A 13,187-nucleotide genomic window follows, 5' to 3' on the forward strand; every position below is an offset into this window, starting at 1 on the left:
AAAATGGCTCCTTGTGTGGGCGAGTGGCATCATCCATATTGAAGACAATGAACTTTCCCTCCTGAGAAAATTATGCCAACAGTCTATCACCATAAAAAAGTGTATAGCTGGAAAGGGAAGTCACTTATCTACTCCTGAGCTATTTTGGTCGATATAACATAATGTATTCCTTCCAGTTGGCGTTGTTGCCAGATACAGAGATCCAAGTTGCCAAACTCTCCATCGAGGCTCACAATCAATCATTCTAAAGGTGGGTTGAGTGGACTTCTCTTTCTGCAGTTGCTACATGTATCATTTGCTTTTTGCAACACTTACATTTAAAGTTTATATCTACAATTTGCATGAGTGACCCTATGAATGAATCCTTCACAAGTGAGTGTGCTTCTTATCAATGCTTCATGTCAATGTGCGAGGCCTACTCCTAACATGAAATTGTATGTGTCCTGACGATACTGAGCTGTTTTCTCCCCTAGTGCGTAGTTGTGATTAGGTGTACTTTCCTGAAACTGAACTTTACCAAAAAACATCTGTTTGGCTTTAACATCATCAACTTCAGCATTACTGTGGCGAGCATGTTTAATAAAGTCAGGAGCTGACGATCTGCAACTCTCACTCTACTTCGAGGAGTGTCTAGATGTTGCAGGGTGCACTCCCTACCATTCAGTGGGGCCATTTACTTTGTATTCTCCAGGGCATACTTAGTGATAATGTATTTTGCATTGCCTATCTTTTGTACATGGCAACAGCCTTCTGTTTTCTAAGTTGTCCCTGATGGCATACTTGGGCATGAATATGAGCACTTATGCCTAGTTCTGCAGAATGTGAGGTGGGTTTTTGATGGAAAAAGTGCGTCATAGATTTAAGACTAGTGTAGTCTTTTGCAGATCGCCCGCCGGCCCAGCGGGAAAGTCGGAATGCCCCCGTGGTCATCTGACCGCGGGGCAGTGTCTGGGCGGTTTCCGCCCGGCGGGCGGCACCCGCCGCCCGCCGGGGTAAGAATGACCCCCTAAATCTTGGCAAACTCCCATTCCACTCATGATATAGGTTTTCTGTCCCCAATGTATGCTATATTCTTTGTCTCCAGTCTAGTGCCAACTGCAGTACAGCCAGCCTCCATCTTGCTTTAATTGTCAGTTTGGGGGGCATTATGACTACCAGCACTAAGAAACAGGTGCCCTTAGCCCCACTCCAGCTACTCTCAGGGCCTTGTCCCCAACCAACTAGAATTCTTGAGGCCTGCAAAGGTTATAAGGAAACATGCTGCAAAATCTGGCACAAAAATCCTCATATCATTGGGCAGTCACACAAGATATGCCAATGTCCTATCGGCCTCCGCAGCCTCTCCAAAATGTGGCTGGCTTTTGTCTCTCTTGTGCCTAGTCTGGGTATGACACTTGTAGTGGGCGATAAATTTCACTCTGCCAGCGGAGTTGGCTGAATTTTGGCCACTCCCTGTTACACTTGTAATGATGAGTTCCAGCCCAATTCTTACTCGTGGCTAGCCTATGGTAACTTGGAGAGTGATAACTGTCATCCCCTAGCATGATGTTCGGATGCTAGGAGGCCACCTTGCGAGATTTTCTCACCGAGAACGGTCATGGGCGGTCATGGGCAGTTGCGACCGTTCACAATGGGAAAGCTGTCGCTTGAGTAGAAGATCTACTTGAGCGGCAGCAAAATCAACTCAAGCAGCAGCTCCCTCTGGTGTTCCGACTGATGCTGTTCGCACTGATTTCTCAGCAGAGAATGAGCTGATGGTGCTTCAAATCAGTACAAGATGTGCAAGGTGCCATTTTCCGCCCATTTGTGGAACTTCACAGAATCTCAAGGAATTTTTCACCTAACTGCAGAATTCCACGGAGTGAATCTCTGAGAGTTCTGCCCACCCCTACAAACAACCTACAGAAAGGGGATTTTAGACACCCTCTCTTCCTGACACTCTTCTAGTTTCACTATAGGCACAATGAAGAATGTCTTATCACTTTTTGTAATGTATACAGCCCACATTTGCATATTTAAAGAAATAGACGACTAGGAGACGACTAGTGGAGAATGTTGCACCTCGCTGTAAAACTAATAAATACTGAAACAGGCAAAAATGACTCACACCCCCTGTTGGGATCTTTTCTGGCAGATGAGGCTCTTCACAAAAGCACCCCTTTTATGCATATTATTATTTTCACACAACCACGCTGTAAACTGACGCATCCCGAAGGCTCCTGACTGCCCCGTTTTTCATGTGCCCGTAAAATTATACAAACCGTTCTTTGCTAGACTTCCACAATGTAACAAACATGCTTATATTCTTTTTTCCAGACGAGGGCGCCAGCATACTCAGAATGCCATCCAAATCGCCAGAATATGCTCAGGTGCATAGAACAGCCGTTTTAAAAGAGGTAAAAACAGACGTGAATTTTGCTTTCTTATTACAGATGGTAAATAGTGTAACTGTTAGGTTCAAATGGGTTAAGGCACGCCCTTCGCTTTTAAAATCCAGTAATATTTCAAGGATGCATACACGTTAATATGAAAGTAATAAATATCCCAATTTCTGGTCTCTAATGCAACTTGTTAAATAATTAGCGACGAAGCAATAATGCTAACCAGATTAGAAAATGAACTGGGGGTATGCTGTAGGTGTACATATGTCGGATTACTTGACTTCCCCCACAATTACCTCATTAGCCTGCCTCCTTCCTTTTGCAGAGAGTACAATACACTCACGATAGCTGAAGAACTAAGTTGAAAATACTTGTGATGTTATAAAATAATGCACATTTTCTTTGCTGTGTGTTTATCCCACGCCTAAGCGTACCCGTTTTGCACATGTGAAAGTATGTAAGTGCAAATACCAACTTGGCTTAAATACTCAGGAACCCACCAGTGGAAGATTCCTTTGTGAGAAGGCAAAGTTGAATTTCAATGATAAAATGTGCCCTAATTATTACATTGGACTTTTTTGTTTGTTATTTTTTTTTTTTTTATTGAATAAATAAGATATATACTGGGATTCGGGCATACCAGTTAACATAGAGAAATGAGACACTGTAAAGCTACAAAACAACGAAGCTCCTATTAATATGAGAAAAACATTTGACCTTATTATTGGATTAATCAGAAAATTAATCAAATAAAGTAGAGAAGAGGAAAGAAATGTAATGCAAGACCGAAAAAATAAGGAAAGAGAGATTGAGAAGGAACGGGATAGTGAAGAGGAAAATAAAATTGTAACTACTGTACAATTGTTAATAAAGACTTCCAAAACAATATGCTTGAATACATTAGATGACGAACAAACAAAATTCGTGAACCATTACCAAAAAATTGAAATACATTGCATAGTTCAGGTGAAGTAACAGCATGCAAGGACAAATATTTAGTCAGTGGGTTCCAGAGTGTGTCTTGTTTTGCTGACAAAGAGGGTGAATGCAAATTATATCCATCCAAACAGAGGTCATGACATACTAATGGCCTCATTTACGAGGGCCAAACAGCACACTGTGCCACCGGAGCGCCATATTTTTGTTGTCGCTTCGGTGGCGCAGTGTGCCAGCCTTTATTATGAAGGCCACGCTGTCACCTTGCATGTTTTTTTTGGCCTTGTAAATATGAACCACTTTCAAGCATAACTGTGTGAAGGGGGCGTTCCATGGTTGTTGCTTGGGGTGTTCCCACGCAAGACCCATGGAAATGGAACAAATCTGATGCATTCCCAGCTTTACAAGTCTGGGAATGCACCAGAATCCTATGCCACCTCAGAGGTGGCATACGAATGCTGCAACGGGGGTTAATATCTTTATTTCTCCTTGTTTTTGTCTCTTTCTATGTGTGCTGCATTCTGCAGCACACGCAGAAAGAGAAAAACACCTTGTGTGATTGTTTTTGTGCATGAAGCTGTCCCTTCCTGCACAAAAACAATCATCCCCATAACGCAGGCACCCTTGCCTACGTTGGCACAAGGCAGCAATGTGTGCACTAGCACAAGGGGGAGAGGACAGAAATGCGCCATATCTTGTAGATACAGTGTATTTCTGACCTTTCCCAGTGGTGCAGGGTGGCACAGCAAGACACTTGCAGTGCTTCCCTGCGCCATGGGCCTCAGAAAAGAGGCCCTAAGTTCCACCACTGTTGTAAAGTGACATTGTTCATAGATTTCCAACTGGAGATAATTACCTGGAAGGCAACGGCAATAAGTAGATCGACAAATATATGCATTACTTTATCACGAGGTCAGATATTACTTAACCTGTCTAAAAATAAAACCATTGGAAAACGGAGTATGTATGTTGATTATGTCCCCTATATTTGTCCCCAACTGCTCCTAGAACAGAGACAATTTAGGACATAGGAAAAACATATGAGGATAAGTACAGGGGTGCATACCTTTTAAGTAATTTGAGCTTATACAAGTATTCTGTAGGATATAACCTATTGTAGAAAAAATAAAGTGGGTGAAGTTTGCAGAAGGTGCTAAGGAGTTAATGTTTTGCCATAATTTCTTCCAAAGTTGAATAGGCCAACTAGAAACTACAGCTGATCCCCATAACTGTTCCAATTTGGATTTTAGTCTGTTTAAAGGGGGAGTTATTAGTGTTTTATATGTTTAAAAGGCATTGGACGAATGAATTATGCTACCATGGGAGGTTTGCAGAGAATTTCCTTTAACGGAAAAGGTAGGAATAGTCAACACTGTATGAATCGATTACATTTGATTTTAATGAGGGTAAATGTACATCTGTATTGCATGTACAAGAAATGAGTCGAGGATAGAATGCAAAATCTTAGGCTTTTTAATTGGTGCTTGTAGAAAAAGATATAAGGTTTATTTGTTGCTTCTTTAATGTTAGATTTTCTCATTTTCCTCATGGTCTCTTTAATGGGAGCATGTATTTGCTTGTTTTAATTCCAGAGCGTGATTGTCTGAATGACAAGTGGTATATGAATTTAATTCACCAAGATCTATTATTATTACAGTTGTTTTTCTCATGTTCATGTTATCTTTCGTCCACGTGTTTTATGTTTTCAGTGTCCGTCCACCTGACAGCAAGACTGATTTTAGAAAGTTGCATTGGTTTTTAGACCCATACTTTTATGCATAGTTATGAGGAACATCAAGCAAGCAAGAAAGCAAGAAAACAAGTTAAAATTGTCAACATCATAAACATGGAACAAAGAGCCTGATTCAGAGTTTACATTTTTTTTAATATATCTGTTTTATTGTTTTCAGCATATGCAATCAGTTACAAATACAAATACCAAAATGTCAAAAACTGGATCCAAGCATTCCATTCTCCAAAAGTCAATAGCACAGTCAATTATTGATTCATTGCACTTATTTTCCTGGGGGTTGCAGGCATTCCACTCACAGACTAAAATAGTGGTAAGCTACAACTCAATAACATGTGTCATGTGTCACCTCTGGCTGCCGGTATGTGTTGTGTGTATCTGTTCTATTGCACACCTACCCTCTCCGCACATTGTTCCAGCCCCCCACCAGCATGTGCGTCTATATGGCTTGGTTATTATTAATCTGTTCACCCATGGGGATTTAATCAACTGGGTATAGGCAATTTGTTATTGGTGTTCCGGGAACCACAACATCAGCACATTAACATATACAATATGCGAGAGGCTCCTTACAACTCTTTGGTACCCCCCCAATCTGTGCGAAAGGACCCAGCGTGCCACCCCATAAGCATTGCTTCATATTTCTTTGTTTCACGGCGGCTGCTCATCATTCTTAGTTTCTAGTCTAGTGACAAGCGTTTCCCATATGTCATGTCCTGTATGTGCCTGCCCCCTATCCCGCAATGCCCGCAGCACCCGGGACTCCGTCTGAGTCCAGCGCAATGTTATGGTACTCCACCACTGGAGGTCCGGCGCCCTGGGCCCCTTCCAGTTCATGGCAATCATCCTTTTTTACATGATAAATGCCAAGTCGGCAAACCTATGAATATAAATGTGTTGTTTATTCCTGCTCCGTATCCCCAAGAGACAAGATCTCGGATCCAGTGGGAATGAGTGTTCCGTAATGTCAGTAACATCAACCACTATATCAAGCCATACTGTCTGGAGGGGCCCACATTCTCACACCATGTGGTAGAAATGAGCCACCAGGGAGCCACACCGGGGGCACACCAGACTGGAGTCAGGGTACACACGCTGAATACGGGATGGAGAAAGATATGTCTGGTGGACAAAATTAAATTAGGTATACCGGAACCTGGGGTTTCGCGATATGCGCCGTACCTGCTGAAGGCCAATCAACCAATCTCCGGGAGTCAAGGGCACCGGGAGAACTGCATTCCATCTCTGTCTCGCAATATCCAATCTGTTGCCATCCCCTTCGTTTAGGGTTTTATGCAAATTTGTGACCATTTTTGTGAGGCCATTATCTGAGAGCAAATAATGTAGTGTGGGAGAAGTAATAGGGACCTGATCACCCTTCATCCATGCACTTCTTCTTAAATGACAAATGTAGTAATACTACATGAAGCGACCCGATCCCACCTAGGTAAGGTCTCTGATGGCCTCAAATGACAACAGGACACCATCGTCAAAACAGTCACCTACTATTTCTATTCCTGCCTCCGTCCACGGGGCAAGAAAATGAGAACCGAGTAAATGTGTGCCACCCGGTATCTGGGCCAGGGGGATGAGAGGTGAATATGGGGAACCCTTTCCTCCCTTTTACACATATCACCTCCAACAGGCATGAGCTGCACTCAATAAAGAGTTGCTGGTGTTATATTTCACTGTGCGTTCCAACAGCATAAACAGGAACACCTTGCAATTGTGCGCAGACCCACATCACCTCCAACGATTCAGGCCTGTGTATCCAATACAGTATCCATTGCAATTGTGCTGCAGCATAGTAATGTTCATAGTTCGGTGCACCCAAACCCCCCTCACACAACGGGCATTGCAGAGTAGCAAGTGCCACACGTGTTCTCCCACTCCCCCATATAAGTTCTGACAACAGTTTATTCAGTTTGTGGAAGAAGCTCCTGGGCACTACTATGGGCAATGCAGTGAAATAATAAAGGAACAGTGGGAGTACTAACATATTTGCAACTGCCACCCTGCCCAACGTAGACAGAGGAAGCGAGCACCAGAACCGAAGCGAACCCTTCACAGAGCTCAGCGCGCGACCCAAATTGCCATCCCTTAAGTCCTCAGGTTTATGATATATATGCACACCCAAGTATTTGAACATATCATGACACCACTTTAGCCTACCCACAGGAGCATCATCTCTCACCCTCACGGGCAGAACAGTCAAAGGGAACAAAAAGGATTTAGTCCAGTTTACCCTCAACCCCGAGATCTCCCCATATGCATCTAACAGGGACATTACAGCAGGAAGCGTTGCCCAGCCATTCTCCAGGTAAATTAGTGCGTCGTCAGCATATAATGAAATAATATGATGTGTCCCCATTCGGCGTATCCCCCATTGCTCGGCCAGTGCTCTCAGTCGGATCGCCAGTGGTTCCATTGCGATGGCAAATAGAAGAGGCGATAGGGGGCCTCCGTGTCTAGTTCCTCTGCCAATGGAAAAGCTGTCTGATACTACTCCTCCCGTTTTCACCCTAGCCGTGGGCCCAGCGTAAAGGGTCTGTACCCAGCATATAAAGCCCGGCCCAAACCTGATACCATGCATTGTAGCAAATAAAAAATCCCAACCCAACGTGTCAAATGCCTTCTCAATGTCCAACGACATTGCCACATTGTCATATGCCTCAGGTGGAGTATCACCAATAATACTTAAGAGTCTGCGAATATTCAGGAATGTATTCCGCTTTGCCATAAAGCCATTTTGATCTTCATGGATTAAGGTGCGTATTATAGGGGCGAGTCTGTTAGCCAGCACCTTACCCAGAATTTTATAGTCTAGGTTAAGAAGAGACAGCTGTCTGTATGACCTCACGTCCGTGGGATCAGGGCCCTGCTTAGGTAGGACCACAACCATAGCCTCTCTTTGAGACAACGGAAGTATCCTGCGGGTCCACGCTTCCTCGAACACTGACAACAGGTGCCTCAAGAGGTGCTGTGCATAAGTGACATAGTACTCTATCGGCAAGCCATCCGTCCCGGGGGTCTTATTATGGGCTATTTGTGCTATGGCTATGCCTATCTCCTCTGCTGTCAGGGGTGTGTCCAGTGCTGCCGTGTCCTCTGCCGACAACTGTGGAAAAGGTGCTTCGCTAAGGAAGGCCTCTAATTGCCGGATATCACATGTCGTTTGCCCCTGATACAGTTCCAAATAATATTCCTTAAAAGCAGTATTGATTGCTTCCTGTGTGGTGGCCAAATTTCCATCGCCTAGCTGTATGGCTCCAATAGGGGTCTGTTGCTGATCTTCCCTCAGTAGCCATGCTAGCAATCTCCCCGAGCGGTCAACCTCCATCTGTAGATAAGGTGATAATTGTAATCGTGTCGACGTAGGCATAATTCCGCCTCCTCATACATCGCCCGCTTGGCCCAGAGAGTTTCCACCAACACCCTGTTTTGTGCCACTGCCACCTCAAGGTCCTGCAGCTCTTTTTCCAAGGTAACAACCTCAGTGTGCAATGAGCAACGCGCTCCTCATGAGGCCGAAAGACAATGACCCCTCACCACGACCTTATGTGCATCCCACTCCATCGCCCTCGAGTCCGTTTACCCCGCGTTTAAGTCCCAATACTGCCTGATACAGGTATTTAATTCTTCTCTAAAGGGTTGGTCTAACAGTGCCTCACTCTGTAAGCGCCAAGTAGGAATCGTGGAGCGCTTTCTGCCCCACTGTACAGTTAATAGCAGTGGGGAGTGATTGGACTACGTCCTGGCCAGGTAGCTCGATTCTTTTATCAAGGAGCACATGGCCAGAGTTCCCCACAGCAAGTCCATTCTAGTGTGGAGTTTATGAAGTGCAGAGTAAAACGAGTACTCCCTATGTGTCGGATGGCCCACACGCCACATATACACCCTGATGTCACTGGCCCAAGCGGTCAGCGAGGTGGAGTTGCGTCTGCTTGCTGCGCCCTGCTGATGCAACGCCGATCGATCCAACAGTACATCTGGGACACAGTTAAAGTCCCCACCCCAGATGGCAGGCGCTGCAGGGTCAGTCAGTAGTGCTGGGGTCAGTGTTTGGAGGAATTCAGGTAATGCATTATTGGGGGGCATAAATCCCTATTATAGCGAGCAGTCTGCCATTGAGCTGTCCCTTTATCACTACGTACCTGCTCCCCTCATCTATCTTGTGTGCATGCTGGACGTATAGTATCCCTGGCGCAATCCACACTAATACTCCCTTCGCATAAGCTGAGAAAGTCGTGCCATAAACTTGTCTGCGCCAATGTTTCTTTAGTGCCTGTATGTCACCCCCCAACAGGTGTGTTTCCTGCAATATAGCAAAGTGCACTCTCTGGCGCTGGAGGTAAGTATGTATATGATGATGTCTCTTACCTAGTGCAGCCATCCTGTGCACAAACCATGTAATAATGTTATAGTCCTGCATAGTGCGCGGCTCGCGACAGCCCACCACATGATAGGCAATATATGTGTGTTTGCTGTGCCCAAGGGCTAACCCCTGATAAGGATATCTGGAGAAGGCATCTGTCTGGTAAATGGAAAAACATACATTGTGATCCAGTTAAACATAGTAAACGTATCCCACCACCCCACAACAACACCCTCAACCCCCAAAAACGGTGGCACAGATATGCCTCTTTGAGCACCACCAATGAGAAGAAAAAATAAAACATATCTTGAATGCTAAAAAACTTTGTCCATATGGATACCATCTGGGGGAGCATGGTAACTATTCATAAAGGCCCTTTTGAGGGGCCCCCTTTGTTGGACAGTAAGAGTCCGTGTTGGCGCCTCCAACCGATACAGCCACGTTGCTATCTCTCTGTCTCCACAGACCAAAAGGAGACCAGTTCCACTGCAAACAGCCAGGGGCAATACATCTCCGAGGAATCCAGTCAAGGGCCAACCGGGTGTCCATCCTAGACACAGATCTCGTTGCCCCGGAGCCCTAGGTGCAGATCACCACCTCTTCAAGTCAATCAGAATCCTACGTATGGGTCCCATCAGTTTGGAAGAGAGCTGACCAGGTGTCACAACTCATCTGCAGTCCTAGGTGTAATCGCCGGTCCCTTCAGCACGTCCGTGACGGTCGAATCAGGTCCCCCAGATTCTGAATCCGTTTGCCCCCCCCGAGGGAATACGAAGCACCGTGAAAGAGTTATGAGTGTGCAGCGACGCCTCTCTTAATACCTTTGCCCGCTCAACAGCTGCCTGCGTCCACGTGGGTTGTGCTCTGGAGTGTCTCCTTGGTTTCCTGCGAGCCAGCGAGGTCAGCCATTCACCACGATCCCCCTCTGCCTCCGATGGTTGGGTAATACCTTTTGCGTGCATCCATGTCCAAGCATCAGCTGGTGTAGCGAAGACATGAGTGCGGTCCTCTGCAATTACCCGGAGCGTGGCAGGGAACATCAGGGCATATTTAATGTTGTGCTCACAAAGTTCATGTAGGAGTAACGCTGATGCTGCACCTCTGCTGTGAAATCCGGATAGGCTGTTATAGAAGTTCCCTCGTGTTTTCGGGCCTTTGTTCTGGACGTATTGCAATATCGCATCCCGATCTCTGCAGTTGAGAAAACGGGCGATCAGCGAGCGAGGCGGCAGTCCCGGAGCCGGCTGGCTTCCCGGAACTCTGTGTGCTCTTTCCACAGAGAAGAACTTTGACAGGGTGCCGTTCAGCACCTCTTTAATTAGCCATTGGTCCAGGAACAGCTCCGTATTGTGTCCATCCACTCTCTCCGGAAACCCCAAGAACCGAACATTATTACGGCGTGATCTGCCCTCGGCGTCCTCCACACATCTCTGGAGGGCCTTCACTTCCACGTCCAATTGCTGAATCTGTCTCTGGTTTTCGGAAACCAAGGGATCCATGACACCTAGAGTGGTCTCCGCCACTCCGACCCGCTCCGCCAAGTTACGATGATCCACCCTGAGCAGGTTGAGGTCCTGGGAGACTGTGTCTATTCTATTTTCAAGTGACAGTTTAGTGTCCATGGGGTATCTCAGAAGGAGCTGCATGGCAAGGGCATTCCTGGGCCTTGGGCGTTTTGGATTTCCCCAACATGCTGTCTGCCCAAGCCGGTGCTCACATAGAACGAGCTGTCTGCACCACATGTATTTCCACTCCGTCACCACATCAAGCGGCCAGCACAAGTCATCGATAATGTGTAAGTCAATAAGGCATGTATAGGTCACTCGTGACTCACGTTGCGGCACCTCACTCACCCCTCATACACCCAAGGGTTATTGTCTTGTTGTGTGGAACACTTCTGGGCACTCCGGTGCCCCTGTCACCTATGTGGTCGTTGCTGGCACCACTGGTCTGTTCCAGCCATCTGCTTGTCGACCACACAGGTCTCCAGATCCCCTCAGGTGCGACACCGCTCACCTTTGAGGCGCCTAATGGCGCAAGGATAAATTCCAGTGTCCAGCCAGCACACCAATATCACAGGGCAGGGGCTCAACTGCAAGCGTAGGGAGGAGGGCCGGCCCGCTGTTCGTATGGTCACCCAGGGCGCTCAACAAACTTCGCTCCCGCTGGGTACACTCCCTTGCGGCCCGGATCTCCCTTCGTGCAGCAGCGCGATGCCCGCAGGAAGGTATAAACCCTCCTCCTCATCCCGTATCAGCCAGCTTCAGTGCCTCAGCTGCACAACAAATGTTTTCAGCACGGCTCGACAACCCGTCTCGCCGCGCCCTTTTCACTCGAGCCCCAGTTCTCGGCTCCAAGGAAGGCCAGGGCGCACCCCACGCAGCCCGGGCCACCCTCCGTGCAGCAGCGCGTCGCTCGGGCAGTGAAGAGCCCGCAGGTAAGTGCGAACCCTCTTCTTTACCCCGTATCAGCCAGCTTCAGCGCCTCGGCCTCCTCAGTGTCCACTTTCAGTGCGGCTCGACAGCCCGTCTCGCCTCGCCTCGCCCCTTGTACGTGAGCCCCAGGTTTCGGCTCCGGAGAAGGCCCCTCGTGTCTCTGTGATTTCAGCCACCACACCGTCCACTCCTTTCAGCGACAGCCGCACCCGGCACTTCAGGGGTGCCTCCGACGCCACCTGCGCCGCTTGTCCGGTGTCACGGAGATGCCAAACAGGATATATGTACGGGCCCAAAGCAGAGCCTGAATTTAGGCGACCGCCGTGGCTGCCATCTTAACCACACCTTCAGAGTTTACATTTAAGGGTATATGAAATGTCCAGTGAAATAAGCAATCTGTAATATTTTTGGCGAGATTGTTTTTGTAATTTATTTTAATTGAACTTTAATTCAGTTAGCTGATAATATGATAGCCATGCCTGGGTTTGCTTTTAGTAGAATTTGCAACCTGGTAATATACCATTCTTGAGGCACTCAGGGATGTTTATCTAAAAAAAAAAAAAAAACACTGCGGTAGTAAATCCGTGGTTTGACTGGGATCAGTGCAGCCCTGCTGACTACTCCCTCCGCTCTTATTTACCACATACTTCCAATGTAAGTGCCATGTATATATCACTGCACAACAATAAAATGTACAGCCAGCAGTGCACTGTATATGGGACACTGGACAATGTGACTGACTTTCAAATATTGTCCTTTTATTGCTCAACTGGGAACAGTTAACAACATATTTTAAAATTTTAACTAACGCTTCAAAGTTGCCACAGTTTGACATTGTTTTAAATTGGTAAGTAGATCATACCTACACTTCTCAGCACTGCTGCAATATAATGAAAGAGCAGTTCTCAGGAACAAAAAAGGTACCCTAAATAGTGAGCACCTGCACTTCTATAGTTACATTTAAAGCGCTGAGCGTGGGTGCAATGTGCATGCAGTGGGCATGGACAGTATCCGCTCTCTAGTTTTGTAGGTATATACAGAAGTTTGCCTGTAGTTGCTTTATAACTTATATTTCAATTGTCTGTGTGATCACATTTATTTTTAGCTTCTAAAGTACACATTCATGTGGGGTAGTCCCTTTCAAGTGATGTTTCTCACAGCAGGAAGCACTGGGGCTGAATCCAAGTTGGAGCACATACAATATGGGCACACTGAAATATGAGACCTTCCTGAAGCATCAATCAGTGACAAACAAAGGACAGACCTAAAAAAACTCTAGTCCTTGAAAAACAGAAACTGCAATCCCACCT

General features: G+C 46.3%; 1 protein-coding gene across 4 annotated transcripts in view; it reads left to right on the forward strand.

Annotated features, from left to right (window-relative positions):
• Positions 1–13,187, forward strand: part of LOC138287794 (uncharacterized) — a 560,811-nt gene that overhangs the window by 46,494 nt on the left and 501,130 nt on the right. For all 4 annotated transcript variants that reach the window (XM_069228627.1, XM_069228630.1, XM_069228629.1 and 1 more), the window contains exon 2: positions 2,317–2,396. In XM_069228627.1, the coding sequence (XP_069084728.1) occupies positions 2,340–2,396 (57 nt within the window). In that variant the 5' untranslated portion in view covers positions 2,317–2,339. The remainder of the gene's footprint in view (positions 1–2,316; positions 2,397–13,187) is intronic.

This window comes from Pleurodeles waltl, chromosome 4_1 (genome assembly GCF_031143425.1).
Source record: "Pleurodeles waltl isolate 20211129_DDA chromosome 4_1, aPleWal1.hap1.20221129, whole genome shotgun sequence".
Lineage (NCBI taxonomy): Eukaryota > Metazoa > Chordata > Amphibia > Caudata > Salamandridae > Pleurodeles > Pleurodeles waltl.